Raw genomic sequence first — 21,087 nt, forward strand, 5'->3', positions numbered from 1 at the left:
GTGAAGCCATTAACTTAAAGTGAAGTCAGTTTGTAGCATTTGCTTGTGATCAAAATCCAGTGCATTTCAAAAATAATTATTTTTAAAGTAATGAACATAAATAGCAGTTGTGTCATCATAGAAGCCACCCCAAAATGAAACTCACTTCAACAAATTAGTGGAAGTTGTTCACACAAGTATGTGAGGGCAACAAATGGTGGAAAGGGGAGTAGACATAATCAAAGCAGATAACCCGGCAGTGTCACCGCATGCTTGACTGGACTGTGCTCACTGGAGTTTCACAACCCTCCACTGCTGATATTACTTTGGCCTAAGAAAAAAAAGAAAAAAAAGGAAAATATTTTGCTGATGCCCAAAGGTCAAAAGAAGCGCTCAGATGAATGAACTGATGAGCAATGCAAGTTCCTATCGGTGGATTTTCTGAAGGAAATAAATGGGTTGAGGATGAACCCAGATCCGGAGCATTAAACAGTGCACGTGAGGAAGTGTGAAGGTTAGTGATGCAAGACCGTCAAATCATTGTGAGTTTGCTATCGGACGGAATCAAAGTATTTTTGCATTTAATGGGGTCTTTTTGAAAATATTTGTACTTCCACTTAAGGGAAATATTTTTCTTCACAGTACTTTATGTAATCTGGCTCTTAAGCATTCAGTAATTTTGTTTGGCAGTTGTTTCATTAAATTTGTATCTGCAGACTTTTACCAGATTCTTTCCTGTTTTTTTTTTTTACATATGTTTATTAGCAATATTAATAATACGTAATGTGTTAAATATGGAATTTTTTTTAGCTTTTAGCAATGTGCAAAAATTAATTCCTCACCAAAACCTCTCCAATCAGTCTTGGAGCATTCAGGCACATTTACAGGCATCCCTCGCGATACCACGGTTAAACCTTTTACGGTCTTACTGCTTCACATATTTTTTGTTATTGTTTCAGATGAAAAAGACACAACAGAGTGGACTGATGAATAAAATATTTTACTGTAGTTATCTGGAAAAACGTGTTTACTTCTCTTTGTTAAACAAATGCTTGAGCCTGAAAACAAGTTTTGTCCTTTGGTTTCAATGTTATACCTGTATAATATTGGTAAAAGTATAAATGTTTATATTTCACGGATTTCACCTATCACGGGTTCTTTTCGGAACGTAACCCCAGCGAAAAACGAGGGATTACTGTATCCTCTCTAATCAGCAGCCAGTACCGCCTGATCCAAGTAAAGACCAGAAAACACACAACCAGTTTCTCAGAGCAGACTCGAGTTGACACGCGGTTGTTCTGATTTTGGTGCATCAAATAAATTACAAAATATTTTTATTACCTCAACAATCCGTTCCCGTATGTCCTACATTGTGAGTGGTCATTGAATGCAACTCGAGTGTACTTACGGTGAGACCAGCGGAGGCGGAGTTTTAGTCAACCAGGCGTCTTGCAGGTTAGAAAAAGAAAAATAACTCAAATTTCATAAGAAATTAGACCACCATTATGCCAAAGGTAAGCCTATAATCAACTGTAGAAAGTTTCTTTAAAAAAAAAACAATGATCTTTACTTCTATGTAACTTTTACAATAGTTTTTTTTTCTCCAATCAAGTATCTGTATTATTATTGCATATTAAGTATTGAATGTTAGTACTTTTGACACCGCTGCTTTGGTACTTAAATACATTTCAGCAATAGAACTTGTTTTCATTTTTGTAATGAGTTGAAATAATATTTTTTTCCCCGCTCATTTTTTAACCTGTGCTTCTACTTTAGTGTCATTTCTTTACTTTTGACAATGCATTTCAATCTTAGGTAAAGCGAATTACATCAGTACTTTTTTTTTTGCACTTTGTCTTATGTACAAATTACGAGTACTTTTTGGGAGTATTTGACGCCCCGCCTCCCTCCTCCAGACAAAATCCTATTTACCACATTCCCCACTTCGCTGCGGGGCGAGGCACTTGTTTATTTATTTTTTTTGTCAGTCCGTAGCCGACTTGCTGCCTTATCAAACAGCCATGTGGATATATTTGTTTTCAGTTCTTGCAGCTCTCCCCATCGTAGCTTTGGCCGTTAAACGACGTTCTCCTTATTTGTGGGCTGATATCGTGAACATCAGAGATCTTGTGAGGATTCTGCTCAAGTTTGTGTGGAGGCGTAGAAGAAAACCCGTTTACTTCGCTTTGGACCGCTTTTTGGAGCAGACCGTTGCCCAGCCGAACAAGCCTTTCGTGGTTTTCGAGAATGACGTCTATACGTTTGCATCGACAGATGAGAAGAGCAACAGGGTGGCCAACGCGCTCCTCGCTCACCCTCGCTACTCAGCCGGAGACGCTGTGGCCCTGTTTATGCCCAACGAGCCTACCTTCATGTTTACTTGGCTGGCCTTGGCCAAGCTTGGCTCCCCAGTGGCTCTGCTCAACTACAACATCCGCACCAAGTCTCTGTTGCACTGCTTCAACTGCAGCAAGGCCAAAGTGTTCATTGCAGTTGCAGGTAAACAAGAAGCCTGCAAGAGTTTGAGATCACGCACGGGTTTTTATGGGATTGAGAGACAGCAAGGCCTTCCTGTTGACTACATTTACAACCTAACAGTATTTTCACGACTACATACATGTTACAGTAACATATTATCTTCTGATAGTCTGTTCCCTTCATTGGGCAGCTTCCAAGATTTTTCTTTTCTTTTTTTGGTCTGATCATATTCAGCCTCCACGTGCAGCCATGTCAAGCATGTGCCCAGAGGCTTCAGATTCTTAAACCTTTCGCAACACTTTAAGGATCTTTACTAGGAATGTGTTAAATGCAGAAGTTGAATAAGTATTTCAACTTATTGTGAACTTGATTTGTGTTGGATTTATTGACAGAATATTTGATTCTGAAAAAAATACTCAATTGCTGCTGTCCCGGTCTCAAAATTTCAAATGTGAACTACACAACACTTGGGCCTGATTATACCCATTGATAAGGCAAGCCAAAATGTCCAAATTTAACAAAAGTAAACAAAGACATTACAGAAAACACTATCTTGTTCACTCCAGGGCTGTTTTGTGCCGCCATTGTTGATAATCCGAGGTTAATCGGGATATGCAGTCAGATTTGGAGGGACTGGTTGCTCCTCCCCCTTCATTTAGTGAATGTCTGAGTTTTGGGGGAATTCTTAGGGTTTAATTGTTATTATTTTTTTCCCAATGCATTTTAATGGAAGTCACAATCCTGATCGTATAAAAGCTAAAAGGCTATTGTATCCCACAGAGCTAAAGGAAGCAGTTGAGGACATTCTGCCATCTCTTAGAGAGCAGGGAGTCGTCGTACTCCTGATGGCCCAAAGCTGTGACACGCCTGGCATCGAAAGCTTCTCCGATAAAGTGGATCAAGCGTCAGACGCCGCCGTTCCGTGCTCGCTCAGAGCACACATCACGTACAAAAGTCCTGCTGTTTATATTTACACGTCTGGGACCACAGGTACTGCAGTGGGACTGCAGAATGATTAGAAACTAACTCCCTATTTTCAAATATTAGCAAAGGACCTATATTACCGTACTCTTTTGATCAACTCTGAAGGTAAATAGTTTTTCTGATGTGTTGCAGGGTTGCCCAAAGCAGCAGTGGTCAACCAGAACCGCCTCCTAATAGCGCTGGCCGTTTTATCTGCAAATGGTGTTTTGTCGAGTGACGTCATTTATCTCAACTTGCCTCTATATCACACGGCAGGATTCATTATAGGCTTTATCGGATCCATTGAAACAGGTGAGTACCGTATTTTCTTGACTATAAGTCGCCCCGGAGTATAAGTCGCACCAGCCATAAAATGCATAATAAAGAAGAAAAAGTCATAAATCACACCAGAGTATAAGTCGCATTTTACTGAATGACCTTCCAAAGCCTTAAAGTAAACCCTATTGAATGTGTGGGGAATATTTAATTCCATGTTTTTTCACCTCCAACATTTCCAATAATATACAAAAAAAAAATCACTTTGAGTGTACATCCAGCCTTAGTTTGACAATTCCCCAAATACTGCATTCCTTGAGACCATTCAACCCACTTTTGACCTCAGAAGAGACAAGCTGCAGTGTTCCCTGGCATGGAACAACAGATAATCACACATACTTATCATACTTGAGTCACAACGATTGTTCAAATCCTGTTTTATCTGTAGCCAAGACAAAACTACATTAGTATAACATAAATCATTGTCACCCACGGTTTTTTTCATTACGTTTCCAAGCTATTTCAAGCCACAAAATTTATTATGTTCTACATTGAAATGTAGTCATTATTTTAGCAAATTTTTATTGTCCTCTGTTCTGTGAGGACCAAAATAAATAAAGTCTACGTGTGCCCTGCAATTGGGTAGTAACAAGTTTGGGTTTCCCAGGATTATTTGATTTACTGGGCCAGATATCAGTTCCAATATTTATATATATATATTAAAAAAAATCTTATTAATCCAAATATTAAAGGTAGTGATTGGGTTTAATGACTGATGATAATGGTCTTGTCTTTGGAGGGTCTACAATCGTTCTGAAGAGGAGGTTTTCGGCTTCTCAGTTCTGGGATGACTGCAGGAAATACAATGTTACAGTCGTGCAGTACATAGGAGAAGTAATGCGCTACCTCTGCAGCACACCCAAGGTAAAGTTTCAAGTGCTTTTGCTCTTTCCTTGTTATCTCAAAAGGAGGATGAGGAGTAACCGCTAAAACACACTGCAAGAAGAGATAAACAGAAGAAAAACAAGTCTTTGGGGAGTACAATACACTTTTAACACGAGTCTGAAGTAGCAACTAAGCAAAATAGAAATAATATAACAGCGACATGGATACTGTAGGCGCACAAAACTGAAATGTCAACGTTATATAGTATGTTACTTTTTTCAGTTAATCACTCCATTGTGAAATAGTTTCATAATATTCGGAATACATATTTTTTATCGCGATCTGAATTTCGGGCAAAAAGAAACAACCTTAGAAACTAGCAAATGTGGTCCAAATACTGTACAACATCTCACCTTACATGATTCCCACTTGGTGGAAGTAAGAAGCTGACATGGGTCATTTCATTGGCAAGGCTTTGTTGGCATCATGCCTCCACTCTGCTTGAAATAGCGTATCATACTTTCATTCAAGCGAAATTCACATCCCGAATACTGAGAACGAACCAGCACCGAGCTTTTATTACAGATCTTGTTGGAGATAACTTTCCAAATCTGCACATTCCCACTCCCTCAGCTCGTCACAGCTGGTTTTCCAAAATAGAAATCGTTAAATCTCTACTATCGGGTTCCAGCCTTCTGCGTCAGAATCAGCAGGGGTTTGGGCCATGTGATTCCTTATGGATACGTACTGTAACCTTTAATTGTTCATACAAGTGCGACCCTTCTCGAGGATAATGAAACCATTTTTTTTTTGAGCTTCTCGAAATGAATGCACTGTATTCAGTCGTGCTGTAAATTGCTCATACACGGCCATTCAGAGTATCTAATTGTGTCACATGCACTCGAGCTTCAGTTTCTCACATGACCCTGTATCATTTGTATCTGGTCACCACTCGGAATAGATGCTGGCCTTTACCCTGGCAGACCATATCGAGTAAACTTGGTTATCAGCTCTCACAAGGAATGCGAGCGGTTGCTCGCTTCGATATTTTGTGCACTTTCAGTCGATTCAGTGAACTTGAAACATTTTGCGGACCGGAATTCGGCCCTATTGAATAGGTGAAGATTGCAAATGCGTATGTACTAGCCAAAAAGGTTGCTTGGCTGGAGCGCAAGCTCAGAGTGGTGGGGCCACACTACTGTATTTGGTCCTGAGCCACGGTGTCTGCCATCTTACATAAAGTTGTAATCCTAAACCAGTGATCTCTAACTACTAAGGATTATTACCCTATTTTAAGTCATATCCTGCCTCAATTTTGAAAACCAAGACCTAGACTGGCTAAATTCAAGGGTTAGGACTCTCAAATAGTGTTGCAACAATACAAAAAGTTTGACTTTGCTACTACGCCAGAGTAAAATACCTTGATACTGGTACTGAAATGATACCACGGCAAAAAGTTCAACCATCACTTAAAAAACAGTCAAACTGTTACTGACTAGGTAAACAACGTCAATTTTGTTTCATTTGTATTTATTCAACAAAAGTTACCAATATTTCGGAATGATAATATTGTGTCATACCGTCTAAAATTCACGGTATGATACCGGTACCATTACTTGATGCATAGGTTTAGAGTATGGTGTTCTTCAAACGTTTAGAAGATAGATGGATGGATGGACGGACGGACGGATATTGTATCAATTTTTTTTCTGGGTATCCTAAGAAACCAACTGACATTACTCAATTTGCGATTCTTTGCTTAAAATACAGAAAGAAAATGACAAGGACCACAAAGTACGACTGGCCATTGGAAATGGAATCCGAGCAGAGATATGGCAGGAGTTTGTGAACCGCTTTGGGAACATTCAGATCAAAGAGTTCTATGCCGCCACTGAAGGAAATGTGGGATTTGTCAACTATACAGGAAAAATTGGAGCCCTCGGAAGGGTCAACTTTTTGCACAGGGTAAGGAAATAACTGCCCTGGATGTCTGTAAATATAGTGAGTTTATGTACAGTGTGTATACTATTTCACAGTGATTTTCAAAGTGGTATGCCAACTCCCTCTAGTGGTAAAAGAATCACTGCCTAAGACATACCGTTATGTGCTGCATTTACAAATTTAGGTTCAGTAGCTTTTCGTTAAGAACTGTTTGTCATTGTTTATTCACTATGGTTTTTTTTTACCTTGCGTGTGTGATGCGTTTGGAAGGGATCACTATAAGTACTGTTTTTTTGTGTTTTTCTTTTTTCTTATGTTCAAATTGCATAATGCTAGAGTGGCTTACAATAATATCAAATCTGCCTCGTTTAGAGCTACTTTTTTTAGGTGTTACTTGGTGTCAAAGATATTTATTTTATTGTCTTCATTTTTCTCTAGAAATTATTCCCTTACAGTCTCATCAAGTATGATACGGAGCGTGATGAAGTGCTTCGAGATGCTAACGGTCTCTGCATTGAGGCACCCAAAGGTCAGCAATAGTGCAAAAAACATTCAGAGCAGTCAGAATTTAACACTATTCATGTTTTTTCTTGAAGGTGAGACAGGACTGTTGGTATCCAAGATTACCGACATAGCTCCTTTCATCGGTTATGCCCAAAATGAAGAGCAAACGGAACGCAAAAGACTCCGTGACGTTTTCAAAAAGGGAGATCTCTACTTCAACAGCGGAGATCTTATGAAGATTGACAAAGACAACTTCATTTACTTTCAGGATCGTGTGGGTGACACATTCAGGTACAGCAGTTCTGTCATTCAAGCCTTCTACATTCCTGAGAAAAGAGGAATAAAGTCAAAGCATCATTTTGTATGAAAACTGTGAGTTCAGAAGAAATTGTCTTCTTTTGTCTTTGTTGTTGTTTACAGGTGGAAAGGTGAAAATGTGGCTACAACAGAAGTTTCGGACATCTTGACAGTGACGGATTGTCTCAAAGAAGCCAATGTTTACGGGGTCCAAGTTCCAGGTATTTCAAAATATCTGTCATGAATGGGACATTTCCCCATGTTGTCACGCATCCATACCACCAGATTAGTGGCAAAGATGTGGTTTTGTAGTTTTGGTCTTATTGTCTTGAAATGTTTTTAGGGGTAATTCCAAAGAAATATACATTTAAACTAAAGAAGGCAGCTAGCAGCCACAAGAAGTGATGTGAATTGCAAAATACAATTGAGAATCAACATTTCACGAATTGATATATATTTTTTTTTATAGTTTTTATATTAATTTGCCTTTGAGTGGTGTTTATATGTTTTGTTCAGGGCATGAGGGACGCATAGGAATGGCCGCTGTTACTTTAAAAGAAGGTGCCCAGTTTGATGGAAGCAAAGTCTATTCTCATGTGGTTAGCTACCTACCTGCGTACGCCAGGCCACGCTTCATAAGGATAAAGGTAAGAGTCATTCACTGTCCTGTGGAAGTAGAAGGTCTATAGCTTGCTTTTGGGTGGATGTACAGTAATCCCTCGTTTATCGCGGACAATTGGTTCCAAAACCACCCCGCGATAAGTGAAATCCGCAAAGTAGGGTCAACATTTTTTGTGTGTAAATAAATGGATGTGAAACCATTTAAGTGCATATGATATGATTAGAACATTAAATAATAGTTTCAAACATGTCAACAATACATTAATAGTATAAAAGACGTACAGAAAAAATTGAAAATATGTGTGTGTAACATGTAGATGTGACGTTCTATCGTTAACCTTGGTTAAACAGGGACCTCTAGTGGTCACAAGTCACCATAGCAGCGCTATGTGCATATGTAGATGAATCTAAAGTATACATGCATACTGTATTTTAGGACTCTTCTATTATTATAACAACTTTTTACAACAAGGTACGATAGCATAAATATGTTTTCAGAAGTCTTTTATTCTAACAACTTCTAATATAACAAAGTACAACACTGTAAATATGTTTTTAGAACTCATAACATTTTGAGTGTCCCCAACTTGTGACTGAATGTCAATCTTTGGTTTCAACTCCTTGTAGGATGTGGTGGAGTTGACTGGGACATTCAAGCAAATGAAAGTGAAGTTGGTGGAGGAGAATTTTGATCCAGGACGAATCTCGGAGCCCCTGTACATCCTCGATGATAAGCACAAGAGTTATGTACCTCTGACAGCCGAGGTCTACAGTTCCATCTTATCAGGAAACCTTAGGCTCTAGACCAAGTCCCACTGTGCTAGGTCCAGAGGTACTTAGATTGATCATCCAGCTCAGGGATTCCTGCTTGCCTTTTAACAATCAAGTTTGTGAAACCGTCTAGAATCCATCTTCAATCAATGGACATAAGAAGTGTCCCAATCTGGGAAGTGAAATTTTTACACGATATATTGTACATAGCATATAGTATCTAAATATATATTTACCAGCAAGTTCTCATAAATAGTCAAGAGTTTACAATTTTCAGATTTCATTTTGGTAAATGTGTAAAATTGTGGTGACCAACAAAACATGGACCAGTGCAGTGTAACCAGATATATGATAGGATGACTATACTCGTCATCAGTGTAAAGTGGTGCCTTGCGGTATGAATTTACCAGTTTGCCTAGATATGAGCCTTCTATTTTTTATGCTTCGGATACAATTGCTATATGGTGGCAGTGAAGTCAACACCCTTCACAACGAGGAGATCATGGCAGACCATGAACAATTTTTCCAAAAAGAGGCTTCAAGCTGCCTACTGCTACTCCTACATGAAGTTTATTGTCGAACTTAAAAAAAAAAAAAGTTACGTTTTAGGTATTTACAGCCACCTCAATATGCTAAGCTTTTTGGCTGCAAGCCTAATGCTATCGCTAACCTGTAATGTGAAATGCCATAGGCACAAACTAATAAAACTGTAAATAGTTACAGATTAAAGAAAAATACATTTGGGGAAAAAATGTTGTGAATGAAACAAAAAAAAAAATACAATGGTCAACTTGAAACTGACAAAGATAAATTTAAATTGAGCAACAATGTTATTGACAAAACACAAGCTTTTGGGACAAAGTACTTTTGGATAAATGAGAGTGGAGATTTTTGGCAAAATTCAAACATTAAGCCTAATCATAAAAAAAAGACACCGTCCCACTGTGAAACCAGGGATTCTTTGCTGCAAGTTGCTACTGGGTATTTTAAACCTGTGCAGCGTACAGAAGTGTGCTGCTGTGCAAAAGCTTGGCATTATAGGTAGGCCATGGGTCTACTCGGACAGTGACAAATTAAAAAGCACCCAGAAATGGCTAAGAGCAAAATTTTGGACTGTTCTGAAGTGGCCCAAATCAAATAAATAAATAGCTTAATAGTTTGTTGCACAACCTTTTGAGACAATCGCTTCAATCAAACTAAGTGTATAATCTTCGTCCAGGTCGCTTAATAGTTTTTTGCACAACCTTTTGAGACAATTGCTTCAATCAAACTAAGTGTACCATCTTTGTCCAGGTCTGTTTCATTCGTTTGTTTTTACAAAAATTCTATTGAAACATCATTCAAAAGTAATGTCTGATTTTCGTTGGCTAATTTTAGTGTGCATGTGTGTGCATGTGTATACATACTATATCGTATTTAACATTAGATATATATATGCACTGTATATTTATATACTAAAGCATTAACTTCTGAAAATATATATATCTGGAAAGGAAACCAAGTGACCAAATAAATTCCATGGCATGTGTTTTCCTTGACCTGGTTCAGTGAGTAGCCTGATTTTTAAATGTTGGAGGATAATCCACTAGGTGGTGACAAATGTACAAGAAACAGCATTAACTTTCCTAAATATTTAAACAGTGTCATCATCCTTGATCTAGTTTGAAATCCATGAATAATCAGTCACGGCTTTAAGCGGGCAAATAAACTAGAGGTGTCAAAGTGAATCAATTGACAAATCGATTCTCAAATAATTAATCAACAATGACAGCTATTTTTGTCTTCAGCCTCCCAACAGTAATTCTTCTCTGATTTCTGTAGTTCTTGTGCTTAATCAAAATAAGACATTTGCAAACATTTGCTTTTCTTGGGAAAACAATGACAACCTATTGACTGAATCAGCTGTGATAGTCCTCAATTGTTTTTCATGATTAAACAATACCAAACAATTGGTGAATAAATAGTAATCCCGGGGCGAAAGGGTTTTGTAATACACTTGAATGCAACACAAAGTTTTTTTTCCAATTAATCGCTAGAATAATCCATTTTAAAATATTGGAAAGTGACAGGAAAATGTAAAAATGATTTTTATTAGTATTATGTTGTCATCGTTAGCTTAATTACTGTTACTAGTGCGGATGGTTGTTCGTCTCTGTGTGCCCTGCGATTGGCTGGCAACCGGTTCAGGGTGTCCCCCGCCTACGGCCCGATAACGCCTGTGATAGGCTCCAGCACGCCCGCGACCCCCTTTATTTTTTTCTTCACTGGCCCTAATCCTCTTCCATATATTTTAGTTTCACTCTAATGGTCGATATTTTTTTTGTGTCGTGTACTTTGACCAAAACGGTCATTACAAGTTTATCAGACGTGTACGACGCAGGAAAGGAGGCGGGGTGGGGGGGGATAGTGAGAAAGTTCAATGGGCGTTTAGGGGAATAGTGAGAAAGTTCAATGGGCGTCAACGCTCCAGTTTTTGATGCTCATCTGTTGTTGCTCAAATAAACACTCCCCATTTGATCAACATGCTTGCCTATCTTTTTTACACCGCGTTGGCAGGCTTGGCCATCGCTCCGTTGCTGCTGTACTGGCGAAATCCCTACTTGTTACATGATCTTCGTTATTCAATCACTGCCATTCAAATCGCCAGACATCTCAGCAGATTTTCAACTAAGAAACCCTTTTATAGTATTCTCGACTCTTTTCTGGATAAGGTGTCCAAACAACCCAACAAAAAGTTTCTAGTATTCGAAGAGAGCAGCTACACGTACAGGCAAGCTGATGAGGAGAGCAACCGTGTGGCCGCAGCCTTGTCTAGCCTGCTCAAGCCTGGTGACACGGCGGCCGTGTTTGTGGGCAATGAGCCGCTTTATGTATGGCTATGGCTCGGTCTCGCCAAACTGGGATGTGTCGCTGCTTTGCTCAACTACAACATCCGATCCAAATCTTTGCTGCACTGCTTCTCGTGTTGTGACGCTAAAGTTCTGCTCGCTGCGGCTGGTAAGCAGAGACAACCCGTCCCGACTTCATGTCATGTTGCAGAATGCACCGCCGTAGGAAACGTGATTGTAAATGAATGCACAAAATTAGATGATACCTTAATTGCCGTTTTCTTGACAGCATAGCAAACCATGAAATCATTTGGCGTTCTTTTCCCCCCCCCCCCAAATATTATTTTTTAAATAAATTGCGGGATAAATCCGTTAGTATTTTTTAGTAGTTAGTATTATTTTTAGTAGTCATTTTTTTTACTCTACTTTAATTTCAGTGTTATTAAGTAACAGTTGAAAGGTAATGCAAACGTAAAGCATTTTGTTCAAGAGTGCTTGCAACTTGTTAACTCCTGTTAAGTGGGCAAGAACTCTTAAAAAAAAGAAAATAATTAATACATTTTTATTAATTGGTGTTTTTTGATCATATGAGAAATTGTTTTTTATTTGTTTGGTTGGTTGGTTCAATGTTTAAAAGTGAGACACTCCATTATAGCTGAAGATATTGAGATTTATTTATTTTTTAAATACAAAAGAATAGTTACCTTTGCCCTACCCACCTCAGAGCTTGATCATATCATTTCTGCTAATCTATAGAGCTCACCTCATCCTATTCAAAATGTCACAACCACTGTTCTGGATGGCTAAAAATTAACGATGTCACAAAAGATTGAGTTGAATAGGAAAATCATTTTGGATTTTAAATTAGACCGAATCAAACCGTTTAAATTTGAAGTATTTTTGATAGAATGTATCAAATCATCTTTTGTTGACAACATTTGTGTTGGAAGGAAATGCCAGTTACAAATTCATCAGTATGTAAAATGACTTAAAGAAACTCCCCCTCTGAAATGAGTGGCACCATAAAATTTCAATGGGTTGAGAATTATTTTGTTACTGCATTTTTGTCAGGATCTAGTGTCTCATTGGAGTTGTTGTTTTAACGAGATAGCTACTTTTGGGTTAACGTTTAAGTTACAATAAATTCAATTCCATTGCCAAGACTCAAAGGTCACCTACAAATTTGACCCTTGTATTATTATATTGGCCTCTCACCACCTTGTATTGTCTCAGAACTACGAGAGGCCGTCGAGGAGGTGCTGCCTAACCTGAAGCAGCTGGGGGTCCGTGTGTTCATCCTCGACGAAGGCAATGAGTCAGAGGGCATCGAATGTCTCTCGGACAAGATTCGCCAGGCCTCCGACCAACCTCTGTCACCACAGCTAAGGGCTAACATTAACATGAAGAGCCCTGCCCTTTATATTTACACTTCAGGAACCACAGGTTGTGTCCAAGCTTCTCAATTAAATTATGTGACAGTGCAATTTGCAGAAAATGTTACTGGACTTCATTTTTGCTGTGTTACTATGTAGGGCTTCCCAAAGCAGCCATCATTAACCACGAGAGGATATGGTTGGCAAGTTTTCTTCAGTTGGTTGCTGGCGTACGTTCGGATGATATCATCTACCTCTACCTGCCTCTTTACCACAGTTCTGGTTTTCTTATGGGATTGTGTGGAGCCATAGAAAAAGGTAATCCGTTTCTAGTGACATCATCACATACTGTACGAGTGGCCCACAATTGTCTCACCTTGTTCACCTCTCCAAACAAACACATCTTGCCCCAAAAAAAGATGCTCAACCCCCTCTCGGTCTTTTATGACCCGATGAAATCTCCCACTCACAATGCAGTTCATTGATCCATACGTGTGACTGTCAAACAATCAATGACACAATCATTCATGTGTAACCATAATATAGTTCATGCTTTGCATTTAACATGAGCAAAATAGAATAAATAAATTAATTAATCTGCGGTTGAAGTTGATAGACATGATTTGTTTTCACTGACCACATCAAATGGTGTGATGGGCCGAATCTGGCCCTCAGGCCTTAGATTTGATACCTGTGTTGTACATATACACTTTTGTATTTACAGTAACTTCCCATAAAGAGTCAACCTTCCATTTGATCAATTCCTAGTTTATTCCTGTTAATTCAATCAAAGACCTAAATTTGTCACTTCCCTTAATCATCGCACGATTGGCAGATGACTCCGATGCATGCTGAGTGTTTGACCTCCAAGTTTCTACGATACATTTTCTGAATTTGACAACCTTTTGAAAGTTCAAACACTGAGGTTTCACCGTTCTGACATTGACACTGAGTTTATCAAAGGATAAATCAACAAGTTGGTGACCTCAAAGCGCAAGCAGTTTGCCCCTGGTCTTGGCTGTTTATATTTCAAAGTCCTAAAGTTTACATCCATGCGTGACTTGGCACAATGATAATTGAATGTGTACTTCTTCACCTACAGGTATTACTGTTGTATTAAAACGTAAGTTCTCTGCATCCAATTTTTGGAACGACTGCAGGAAATACAATATTACGGTTATTCAGTACATCGGCGAGATTATGCGATACCTCAGCAACACACCGCAGGTAAAACTCCTACATAGTTGCTATCGGTGATGAGAATCTTTTCAACAGTCCTGTGTAATTCTCTCCTTTGTAGAAAAACAATGACAAAGATCATAAAGTCAGAATCGCTTTGGGAAACGGGATGCGATCGGATACCTGGGCTGAGTTTCTGCAACGGTTTGGCAACATTTGTATCTGCGAGTGCTACGGAGCCACGGAAGGAAATGTTGGCTTTGTCAACTATATTGGGAAAATTGGAGCTATTGGCAAAGAGCATTTCCTTCACAAAGTAAGATGCATTCAATCATTTATACTGTATTAAATTTCATCAATACAAGCTTCCTTTTTTTTCTTTTTTTCCCCAGTTGGGGTGCCCCTATGCCCTCATACGCTACGACACGGAGAAAGAGGAGCCAGTCAGAGACTCCAGAGGATTTTGCATTGAAGTACCCAGAGGTCCATGTTGATAAAAATAGGAAGTATTTTCCACAACCTAAATATCTTAACTAAAAACATTTCATTTTCAACCAAAGGAGAGACTGGTCTGTTGGTGTCCAAGATTGCCGCGAGAACCCCCTTCTCAGGCTACGCCAAGAACAAGCAGCAGACTGAAAAGAAGAAACTGAAGGACGTGTTTGTGAAGGGAGACATCTACTTTAACAGCGGTGATCTTCTCAAGATAGACCACGAGGGTTTTGTCTTCTTTCAAGACCGCATCGGAGACACTTTCAGGTCGGTGGATGAAACAAATGTAGGATAGGCTACAACGGTGCCTGGAGATACGACATAAATCTAAATGAGTTTTTATTCCTACAGTGTTGTTTAGTGTCTGTTTTACAATTAATCACAGATGGAAAGGAGAAAATGTGGCAACCACAGAGATAGCCGATCATTTGCTCATGGTGGACTGCATTGAAGAGGTGAATGTCTATGGGGTAAAGGTACCAGGTAATATTGCATCATCGTCATCGTCATCCTGTTGATAAGCTACCAGCCAAAAACATGAAAGGTTTTGTTTATTTAATACTAACATTGTCAAGCCCTTCAAGTGCTGCATGGCCTCTTTGACCACGATGTGACTTTTTTTTTTTGGCAATCATTGATGAATATAGCCATGAACTGTGTCATACTGGGAATCGTGACAAGACAAAGATAATTCAAAAGTCCTTTTGAAACACATTTGTTACACATACAACCTTATTTATTTCATGTCTATTACTTTGCTTACAAACATGAACTTCTATTTTTCCTATTAGGACACGAGGGAAGAATTGGAATGGCTGCGCTGACCCTGAAAGAAAACATGGACTTTGACGGGAAAGCTATGTATCAGTATGTCAAAAGCTACCTTCCGAGCTACGCAAGACCACGCTTTATCCGCATTCAGGTAAATCACACGCTGCCTATAAACAATACAACAATTACAGACCACGCTTTATTCACATTCAGGTCAATCACATACTCCCTATAAACAATACAACAATTACAGTACATTGCGAGATAGTAGAAGTACCCACACTTCACTTAAGTAGACATTGAGACAAAAACAAAAGTATTGACTCAAGTCCTAAATATACAGCAAAGGTTAAAAGAAAGTGTCCATTTTGAAATGTGATTAAATACACAAGTAACCCGCCCATTTGTATGCAAAACAGATATGGTTAGTAAGCCACACTGGAATATAAACCGCAGGGTTCAAAATTTGAGAAAAAAGTAGCGGCTTATAGTCTGAAATTTACGGTAAATTAAAATAATTGGAAAAAAAAAAAAAAAAGTACACAAAATAGTTCCAGATTTTAATGACTTTAGTAAATCACGCTACACGTCACATTATGTTGTTTAAGCGAGAGCCAGCAAGTAAATGAATAATTATATAAATGACATTAGCTCATGATGTCATCAAGTCACGCCATTTGGATTTTTTTTCCACGTCTTTTCCTGCAGAACGCACTGCAGGTGACCGGGACATTCAAACAGATGAAAGTGAAGCTGGCCGAGGAGGGCTTCAACCCTGACGTCATCAACGATCGTTTGCTTTTCCTGGAAGACAATCAAGGCTATGTCCCCATGACTCAGGAGATCTTCAACTCCATAGCAGAGGGAAGAATCAAGCTGTGAATCACTTTATACTCCACTACTCAACAACAACTGTGAAATCCATAGAATAAGCCATAAAGTGATTAGGAATCATTTACATTGCAAATAACACAAGGCCAATGTATTTTTTCTTCTGTGAATGTTTTCAAATTAAATGCCTTGTTTGTTTTTGATAAAACTCTCAAAACAAAATTGATACGCAGTTTGATTTTCCCTGACTTGACAAATCTCAAACTTTTTACATCAAATACCTCCTGAAAAAATACTTGTCTGTCCCAAGTATCACCACCGGCCAGAGCAGAAGTTTTATTCCTAAAAAGTACATTTCGTATCATTGTAAGCCACGGTAACATTTTGCTCAGTTTGAACATTAACATTGGCAACGATCTAATTAAAATGCATTGCATGTAAGCTAAAAACCCTTCAAAGTGATTTTAGCAATGTTTCTCAAAGACTCCAATAAACATTAGTCGTTAATAACACTCTTCTTTGTGGTGTGCCAAATTTACAAGACATATTTATTTTCACTTTACAGGGACTTGAACCCCTCACTTTTATACATAAACTACTTCAGTTAAAATGTATTGCACACAAAAATAAATATTGAAAAACGATTCTAAAATATTTCATGCAAGTGTATTGTACTTAAATGTTAAATACAATGAGAAGTGACCATAACAAATGTACAAACAATTTGAATTTACAAACAAAAATTTGAAGCCACTGTAACATGATGCAGTTTAAACATTTAAGTGATACTTTCACATACCACTAGAGGGAGCCTGTGCAATTCACTTTGAGAATTAGTTCACAGACTGGCTAAATGCCACATTTACAGAAGTTTGGAAGTAGTAGTAGTAGTAGTTTCCATGGGATTGGGAGAGGCAGCTGTGTTGGTAACGGGGGAAGATGGCATACAGCTTATTCTCCTACAAGTGGAGGTCAAATGTTTTGGAGCCTGAGACACTTTTAGAGGGCAGCAGATCTGGTGGTGACCACCCTGCGCCCACTGATTGCAGAAGCTTGGAACACTGTTGAACTTTGTCAGCTTTTTTATGATTTGCTTGCTGACAATTTTAGAAGGCATTTCCGCCATCTTTCCTTCGGTGGCGCCTCCAGGTGTCGCTAACGTTGGCAGGACGACTTCTTCTTGAGGGCTCAGCTTTGTTTCAAAGGCGTAGACGCTTCTTAGACCGAGATAACTGTATGGCAGAGGCTCACTGTTGCAGCTCAGAGAGCGCATGGGTCTCCTGGATTGATTCCAAGCCTTGTCGATCCAAAGCTCCACTTGGGCCTTGTCCATCCTTGGGGCGGTCTCTTCAGTCTCCGGTGCCCTGACACTTATGTCGTCTTCATCGCCTTTCACTGTGGCTCCCAACGTCTTTGAACTATCAAGAGCCCGCGTTTCAACGAGGAGATTGGAAGCTATTTTGGAGATAATGTTCCAATCTCTACGAATGTCATCTGCCGTGGTGTGCTGTGAGGTCACCGTGAATCGAATGATGCGTTTGCGGTGAATATCTGCTGGAATGAGGTACATGGCACCAGAGCGTGTCAACCTCCTCAGCAGCTCCTGGGTTGAAGCATTACCTTTCTGTAAAAGAAATAAAAACAACAGAGCCGCTGATAATTTCACAAAATCAAACTGTGTTTTCTGATCATAATCACCCTGTCCTTCACCTCCAAGTGATAAAAACACCTACCTTTGAACGAGGTGTGCCTGGCAAGTTTGTACATCCCGACAATGATTAATTAGCCTTTGTAGAACATGTTGCTCCACGGAAAGTTAACTCGTCGTATTTATAATTTACTGCTTTAATCCCAAATCCGGGACTACCTACCTTGAGACAGAAAACAACCAGGCCGAGATATCTCTTTGCAGGAATCTCAAAGTTTGGGTCACTTCTTATCAGAGACTCCAGGAGCTTTGCCATCTCAATACCCTGAAAGTATTGAAATCAAAGTTGGCCATTTAAACCAGTGGTGATAAAATGTCTATTCTATTTTGCTCATTGTGTAACTCCCAAATTATGTGAAGAACAACTTCAGCATACATGTCTGATATGTCCCTGGAGATTTTTCAGTCCAAAGGAACGCATGACGAACCAGAGTTTGAGAGAGCGGAAACGCCGACTGAGTGGGATCTGCCAGTGCTGCATGGATAAAACCAAACAAAAGTGAGTCCCCAGAAACTGGAAACTTCAATGTGTTTGCTCATGAAGAGCACATACCATAAAGTCTGTGGCTGCTTGTGAGTTTTCGTGTCTGAGATAAACGGGGTCCACACTGAACGTCTGTTGAAGTTTGAGTTTGTCTTTGACCCTTGACCCAAACATGGAGGAAAATTTAAAAAAAAGAAATAATGACTGGAGTACAGATTAAATATATTCACCAAAAAGCTGTGCAGTCGAAATGGACCATCATCCATTTTGATGGGTTGAAAACAAACGAGTGTGCAAATTCAATGCCTTCAAGCGACCAGCGCAGCTCTGGACAGAAGTAGGCCGAGCCAGCATAAGCAGCATCCACATGGAGCCATAGTCCCTCTTGCGCGCCTGTGAAATGTTGCAAATAACATTAAGTGCATGTAGTGATTGAAATGCTCTTAAAAATTGCACAAGGATGAATATAAAAACATACACACGGGTCCCAATTCTGAGAGTGTGTCAAAGGCACACACGCCTGTGGTTCCCAAAGTAGCACATAGCTGAGAGAAACACAAAAGGAATGTTTGCAAGAACAAATGATGACGGTGCAAGTCGATTTGATCAAATATTTCCAGCTCATTAACATCACGGTTGCATGATTCAATCATCTCCATCCTTCTGTACCAGAAAAGGGACCAGTCCTCTGCTTTTGTCCTCTTGAATGGCCTGTTTCAACATCTCTCCTCTCAGAGACAAATTCTCATCTGTGGGTAGGAATCGGATCTTCACGAGAGAGATCTGACCCGCCTTTTCCACTGAGGAGTGCGCCTGTGATCATAGTAAAATAAAACATCATTGTAATGGATTATTATTTAGGCCAGTGATGTTACTGTCCAAATACTGACCTGATCTGAAGCGTAAGCTACTAACGTTGAATTTAGGACAGAGTCGTCCAGTTCGTTCTCCAGCTCGGCACGCAGTTGCAGAATTTTGTCTTTCCTGGCCGCCAGAAGAGCCACGAGTGTGCTTTCGCTGACGGTGCTCTGTTCGGCGAGTCAAAGCAACCTATCAATCGATGGATGACGCCTCACCATGTGAAAAGATGTGTTGGTGGTCTACCTGTATGATACCTCCTCCCCGGCTCTCGCTGTGGTAATGGAGGAAGAATTGGGGAAGGCCTAAGGCTTTACAAAGCCAGTCCATCACATTCATTTCCAACTCTGTACAAGCAGGACTAGAGGCCTGTAGAAAAATCAAAATAAAAAAACACCACCACAGATTATTTAATCTTTTACCAGACATGAAGGACAATTCCTGCCCTATTTTCTGTAATTATGCTCTGAAATTGAGTGTCAATATATACGCAATCCTGTTTCGGAAAACCTTCTAACAATAAAGGAAGTGAAAACAAATTGAGCCACATGACTCTGTTGCAATATCATCAAGCTAATTGATCTAATATCTACATGATCTATTTTTCTTTTTTTTTTTTTATTCCTGCATCCATATCGTTGATGGGCACTTTACAATAGGACAAAAAATGTTTCTCAAAACCTGTATGGTTGATGACTTGTTTTTCTTTAGAACTTAAAATATTTTCTGTTTGGTGTCTAAATTGTCCTTCAATTCCAGAATGACCCTAAGGAGTCTTTTTAGTCCCTTTTGCTTTTTTCTTGCCTCACCCAGGTAAAGCCAACACAGTTGATGGCATCAGCTAGCATGTCCCCCAGCAATGAGGGCCATGATGTCAGACTAGGGTAATAGGCGTGCATGTGAGGACTCTGCCAGTGGACCACCTGCACAAAGTGTCAAAACAAGCCTGCGTTCACAACATGCATGACCCCCAAGTGAAGCGGATGACATGATGACAGCATCAAAACTTACTCCCGGCATGATAACCTTCTCGATGTCATCAAATATTCTCTCCCAGTCTTCAGCCTCTGTGGGTGCCGTGTCTGGTAGAAGTTCCTTCATGTAGCCTGGCTTCACATCTGGAATCACCCTTCTCTCCCGGATGGAGCCCAAGTACTTTGTGATGTAGTCCACCAACTCCTTACCTGGTCAGGAAAAAGACTTCACTATTGTATATAAGGTATTGACAAAGGATTATTACCTCGGCGATTGTATTCCTCAGCCTGCATATTTCTTGAGGTGGGCGGTTCTTGAATGGTTTGTTTTGATGCTGCAGAGAAGCTTGCCTTTGTGTGAGTACAGTAGTTGCTCACCATCACCTCACATCTATATAGCCAGTATTAGCAGGAGCACGCCCTAAACTGGTGACGCATTTCACACAGAACAAATGTTCTTTTATGATGTCAGTCACTGACTCCAATTTTTTTACAAAATATTCCCCCCCCCCCCAAAAAAAAACCTCTATTGGCTCGATTAAGACAACATAAAGGCTTGTGTACTGTGACTGAAAATAATTAATAGTACAGTTATATTGCAGATCCGACAATGAAAGGTAAAATACATATTAAGACTGAACATTTAGCACAAAAATGTGTTACATTCTTTCAAATAATGTGCTCCATTCATTCTAATTGACTAAATTGCCTTATTAATGAGGGCAGATATCAAATCATGCCTAAGGGCTTGCGGATTAGTAACAGGCAGTTGTCATTGAAGCAAATCTCAGTCAACATACACGACAAGCCAAATTCAACAATACAAATTATAATAAGTGGCACAAATGATCTTATTTATTATCTAAATAATAGT

At 39.4% G+C, this 21,087-nt stretch overlaps 3 protein-coding genes across 4 annotated transcripts; 2 read left to right on the forward strand and 1 right to left on the reverse strand.

Moving 5' to 3' along the window:
• Positions 1-1,800: 1,800 nt before the first annotated feature.
• Positions 1,801-8,985, forward strand: LOC147059165 (long-chain fatty acid transport protein 2-like). The gene is made up of 10 exons (XM_085907633.1): positions 1,801-2,478; positions 3,238-3,447; positions 3,574-3,732; positions 4,496-4,620; positions 6,352-6,546; positions 6,961-7,051; positions 7,119-7,317; positions 7,447-7,544; positions 7,840-7,970; positions 8,572-8,985. The coding sequence occupies exons 1-10, from the start codon at positions 2,001-2,003 to the stop codon at positions 8,746-8,748; spliced, it is 1,863 nt and encodes a 620-aa protein (XP_085763759.1). The 5' UTR covers positions 1,801-2,000; the 3' UTR covers positions 8,749-8,985.
• A 2,193-nt stretch (positions 8,986-11,178) lies between these two features.
• Positions 11,179-16,415, forward strand: LOC147059166 (long-chain fatty acid transport protein 2-like). The gene is made up of 10 exons (XM_085907634.1): positions 11,179-11,712; positions 12,777-12,986; positions 13,076-13,234; positions 14,019-14,143; positions 14,217-14,411; positions 14,488-14,578; positions 14,656-14,854; positions 14,973-15,070; positions 15,379-15,509; positions 16,067-16,415. The coding sequence occupies exons 1-10, from the start codon at positions 11,238-11,240 to the stop codon at positions 16,238-16,240; spliced, it is 1,857 nt and encodes a 618-aa protein (XP_085763760.1). The 5' UTR covers positions 11,179-11,237; the 3' UTR covers positions 16,241-16,415.
• A 418-nt stretch (positions 16,416-16,833) lies between these two features.
• Positions 16,834-20,627, reverse strand: hdc (histidine decarboxylase). 2 transcript variants are annotated; one of them, XM_085907631.1, is made up of 12 exons: positions 20,480-20,627; positions 20,251-20,423; positions 20,049-20,162; positions 19,486-19,608; positions 19,272-19,409; positions 19,051-19,194; positions 18,860-18,926; positions 18,612-18,774; positions 18,451-18,541; positions 18,274-18,372; positions 18,061-18,162; positions 16,834-17,813 (listed from the first exon to the last, which is right to left on the reverse strand). In XM_085907631.1, exons 1-12 carry the CDS (start codon positions 20,592-20,594, stop codon positions 17,052-17,054), a joined length of 2,091 nt encoding a protein of 696 aa, XP_085763757.1. In that variant the 5' UTR covers positions 20,595-20,627; the 3' UTR covers positions 16,834-17,051. The 2 variants fall into 2 exon arrangements, with proteins under 2 accessions (XP_085763757.1, XP_085763758.1); XM_085907632.1 differs by having other exon boundaries at positions 20,049-20,185.
• Between the last annotated feature and the right edge of the window lie 460 nt (positions 20,628-21,087).

The sequence above is a fragment of the Syngnathus leptorhynchus genome, chromosome 3, assembly GCF_054491065.1.
Source record: "Syngnathus leptorhynchus isolate UIUO chromosome 3, UIUO_Slep, whole genome shotgun sequence".
Lineage (NCBI taxonomy): Eukaryota > Metazoa > Chordata > Actinopteri > Syngnathiformes > Syngnathidae > Syngnathus > Syngnathus leptorhynchus.